Source organism: Morone saxatilis, unplaced genomic scaffold, assembly GCF_004916995.1.
Source record: "Morone saxatilis isolate NCDOM2014 unplaced genomic scaffold, NCSU_SB_2.0 Contig19, whole genome shotgun sequence".
NCBI lineage: Eukaryota > Metazoa > Chordata > Actinopteri > Moronidae > Morone > Morone saxatilis.
The window spans coordinates 3,283,285-3,287,768 of NW_023339751.1; the positions used below are offsets into that span (position 1 = coordinate 3,283,285).

General features: G+C 43.3%; 2 protein-coding genes across 2 annotated transcripts in view; one reads left to right on the plus strand and one right to left on the minus strand.

Moving 5' to 3' along the window:
• Window positions 1-333, minus strand: part of cpeb3 (cytoplasmic polyadenylation element binding protein 3) — a 37,824-nt gene extending 37,491 nt beyond the window's left edge. Inside the window, exon 1 of the mRNA XM_035664095.1 lies at window positions 184-333. Coding sequence (XP_035519988.1) covers window positions 184-214 — 31 coding nt within the window. The 5' untranslated portion in view covers window positions 215-333. The remainder of the gene's footprint in view (window positions 1-183) is intronic.
• Window positions 334-431: 98 nt separating this feature from the next.
• Window positions 432-4,484, plus strand: part of march5 (membrane-associated ring finger (C3HC4) 5) — a 23,629-nt gene continuing 19,576 nt past the window's right edge. Inside the window, exon 1 of the mRNA XM_035664099.1 lies at window positions 432-839. Coding sequence (XP_035519992.1) covers window positions 796-839 — 44 coding nt within the window. The 5' untranslated portion in view covers window positions 432-795. The remainder of the gene's footprint in view (window positions 840-4,484) is intronic.

Consider the following 4,484-nt stretch of genomic DNA (forward strand, 5'->3'; position numbering starts at 1 on the left):
CACACGCACGCGCATGCTGTATACACAGAGAGCAACACATATTAAGTTTGTCCTATAATTGCTCACATCAATGTAGCAACTTTATGTAAAATGATTAAACAAACAAATAAACCTCACAAACTCGTGAAGACAGGTGGAGCAACACTTAGTCAAACACGTTGTAGTCCAATTCAAACATCCTACCGCTGTTCTGGAGCCATATGTGCATCTTCATGTCGGTTGTATCTCCCAAGAAGCCGTGGTCTCTCTTTGGCACCCCTGTCAGGAGTGGATTCAGGACTTTAATTTGATATTTTGGGCTATAAGAGGGAGGGAAGCGCTATGAAACTACATTTCCCATGACAGGGGGGAACGGCGTTTGACGGCGACGTCCTCCGTTTTAATGACGCAATCACGCACCGCCGTGCTATTTTACGTTGCCTCAGAGACGGCCAGTCAATGGAGTCAAGCGGTCACGCCAACGCGATAAAACTGGTGACAAAACGAGGCCGTAGCCGATGTAAAGCGGGTTTTTAGTTAGAGGAGAGCGTCGGTCGCTGATGAGTGCTTTGTAATCTGCCATGACCGCGGTAGAATAGTTTTACACCAACACAACTGGCTCGTTTTGCAGCTCACGCTCCGTGTCAACACAAAGGCCCGTGTAGCTGCTGGTTCAAGCTGCAGCACATTCACAGGCGTGCCATCGTTTTTATTTTTATTTTTTATGTTTTATCTGCAACGCGTTTAATCTGCTCCACCGACACAACAAGACTTGCATTTTAGTGTTTTTCTCCCCCCCCCTCCTCTCTCACGATAATGGCGGAACAGAGTGCGGTTGTCATGCAGCAGAATCTGGACAGGTGAGTTCAAGTTTAAGGGCTAACTGTGCTAATGGCAGAGCGACGTAGCTTTACGTAAAATCACAACAGTTGACCGAAGTTGACTCGGTTTGCGTCAATATGTTCAGAAGCTCGTCAGCTTTAGTCTGTAGCTGCGGTTTCACACCGACTGCTGACTTCAAACTCTTTTTAAAGCCATTAATGTCTAATTGGTGTGTTTTTTTTGCAGTGTTATTGATAAAGGACGTCCTCTGCTACTGTGTCATTAGATCAATACTGCATTCATCTTAATACCTGCATATCACTTTCACCTGTTGTTCTTTAACGTTCACTTTGTTTAATTAACTGAAGGTCATAGTGTCAGCTGCCACTTCCCCCTAAACATTAGGCCTGTAGTCATTGACCCTTAGATGAGGAGAAAGCAATGTCACATTCATCGTTAACAATCATTATGGCACTGAATGAGTCAACTGTCTGCTTATACCGTTTTCTTAACAAGTTTGCTTTCATCCCCCTGGAGATTTACTATTTTAAACCCACACGTGTGCATCTTAATAACCAAAAGGTAAGTAACTCTGAAGTAACTTCAGAGAATCAGAAATACTTTAATAATCCCAGGGGGAAATTACCTAAATGTCTTAACTAACTGAAGATGTCTGAATGAGTGTGCATGGAGAAAGTTTGTGTGGCCACACTGACGTGTAAAAAAGGAGGGGAAATCACTGAGGAGAACAAAGACTGAGTGGAGGTGCAGAGATCTGTAGGACAGGTTGTATGAGCAGCTATCACACCTGGCAGAAAGTGGACACATTACACACTGAATCAGGAAAAAGACACCACAAACCTGCTAATAAAAAAAAAACTTGTTGAACAAATACCGAGAAGAAAGAGCGTGCAAGATCGATAAACATGGCTGAAGAAGAGAAACACCAGCTGGCATTAATGACCAACCCTTTTTGTGAGGTTTTTAAACTTTAAATGAACATTTTCAGCGTTTGCGTCCCAACTATCAAAGCTCTGTACACGGACACACGTTCGAGTTTAATTAATAGCAGTGGTAAGTTTTACAGCTGACCATAAGAACTTCAAACATGTCTTCTGACAAAACCAGTTTTACTCGGCACCCCAGGTTGGACAGCTTCAGGGTCACGTGGACGGGAGATCCATCGCGACAGGTGGGGAATTATTCAAGCGCTGTGAACGCGTACAATCCTTCCCTCAGTACTTTTCATCAGGGATGTGAAGGCACGCAGTCGGCAGGACGAGGCGCCTGGACCGCGCTCGCAGCTGTAGCTCGTCACTTTGGCGGTCTCACTAGACGTGGAATCCGGACGCTGCAGCCTCAAGCTCTGGTCTGAAAGGCTTGCCCCCTTTTTATTGTTTGTGATAGGCAGCAGCTAACATCTCTGGGCAACCATTTAAATTCTCATTCAGCACATTATGTTCCTGCCGGTGCTTGGCTTCCTGGGTCGGGTTGGCCAGAGCTCCCCGTCCTGCTGTCAACGTTTCCGGTTGGTGATGCAGCTCTTTGTTCGTGCTGCTCTACAAAGAAATGAAGATCCACAGTCTTTTTCTTTTTCTTCTCAGTGACAGAATGTCATTTAAAATACAAAAGTCTTAACAATTTCCGTATCAAACCAGCTATAAAGTCTCCTGCAAATATTTACAACGTTGTTCTGGAAGTACTTGATTGCAGCTGTGTATCTTTCGCACACTGGTGTCTGTGCTCGGCTCATATCAGCAGATGGCTCAGTTTGTTGTGGCTGATGGTAGCTTGGGTTGACGTGCAGTTTTTGTCTTGTAGCTTTAGTCAGTGCGGCCGCCCATATGCAGAATACAGTCAACCCATTTTTACAGACCTCTTTAAACAACACTGGCCTGAATTCATGCAGTTTAATCATCTCTAACCAACTAAGACTAATTTTGGGATGCTTGATCAAAATGCTTTTTTTTTTTTTTTTTAGTTGTGCAGTCTGACAGCAGACGGAGAAACGTATATCAGCAACTCTTTTTGTGTGATCTGCTGTTGTGATGAGCGATATCTGAAGTTGGGTGGGAACAGACAGTTCTTACCTGCCGAGGTCAAGCTGAAGATCACTGCTCGTGTTCGTGAAAACATTCCTGCGTTAGACTTGAGTGTTTCTGAACTATAAAAGCTCATTCTGTGATCGAATGTAAACAAAAGGGTTACCGCACCACCGAAATACAACACACACAACTGGAACCTGTTGTCTTCCATTCATTTCAGATCATCTTTGTGTGGACAAACACTGGACACCAAGTAAATCTGTGACTGTATTTGTGTTTTTGGTGCATTGAAAGGTTTCAATAATGCCCGTAAAACTGGGACATTTAAAAAAAACACTGCCTTGAACTTTCGATCTGTTCAATTATTTATAGAAATGCTTCATAGATTTCTGTAATAATTAAGCAACACTTGTAAGCTTTTACACCCTTTTATAGTAAAACGGCTGCTGAGGCTGAATCCATTAGTTTGGTCCTCGCGTGAGTTTCTGGTCGATCGTAATTGTTGCAGTCGTCAAACAAGACGAGTGAATCTGCTGGATTAAATGTAATATGAGCGTTCTGTCAGGATGGGAGTAGATGTTTAAATGAATGAAGATGATGTCATCTGTCTAATTGTGTTTTCCATATTAAAAAACTGAAGTCAGTGTAGAAAGAGCAAGTCATGATATATGCACAGTGTTATCACTTATTATTATTGGCTTGTGCATTAAGAAAATTGTGTGGATAGGTAATTTGAAGTGATAAATTCAGTAAAAATAATGTTTGAATTGGCAGGTGATTTTATAACAAGTTTAGTGCTTTGACATACTAATCTCACTGTTTTCAAATGCCTGTCAATACAAAACATTGGCCTTGGCCACGAGTGCTGCAGAATGAGATGAGAAGTGATAAGAGCTGTCAGGGATGGAGAAACTGTTTTTAACTCTGAACTAAATCTGAAACATTATTCACACAAATCTCTACCCAGCTGTATTCTGTATGTGATCATAAAACAAGGGGTCATGGATACGTTGGGGCTCCCTTTTTATTTAGTCTGACAAAGCCTCGACGTATGTGTGACCAGGATTTTCCTTCTTCTGTGCGTGTGGTGGCGAGCAGATGCTGCAACATTACGTCCAGGCACATCGGTGTGCCGTTTCCCTCGAAATAGTAACTGGCATTTGATAGCTTATGCAGCGCCTACTAAAAGGCATTTGTAGGCATTTGACGCAGCACTTTCTGTCACTATTGAACTTTTGGACTTTGAAACCATTTCCCAAGTAATGGTACAGTAGCAGGAAGAAAGGAAGGGCATGTTGGCTTTGTGAAATGTGCGTTAGCTGCGGCTGCGTGGCAGAGGCAATAACCCTGACGGTGTTTGAGGAGCCGATAGCAGGAAGATGTGTCATGTCCCCCTGCTTCTAGATGGTTGTATACCCAGCCTCTATCACTGACAAACATAAGGCTCCACAGGCTCTTATCTGGGCCTGCCACAAGCAGCCAGCTGCCCCTGCAATGCAGTGTTTCACAAATAGATGTGGAGGGGACACATTTCAATCCAGCATGACCTTTTTATTGGCTCTTACACAACCTCCTTGTTTCTCTTTTCCTGTCTCCTTTTGTTGTCCACATAACTGACCCTGTGTGTGTGTCTTTGTG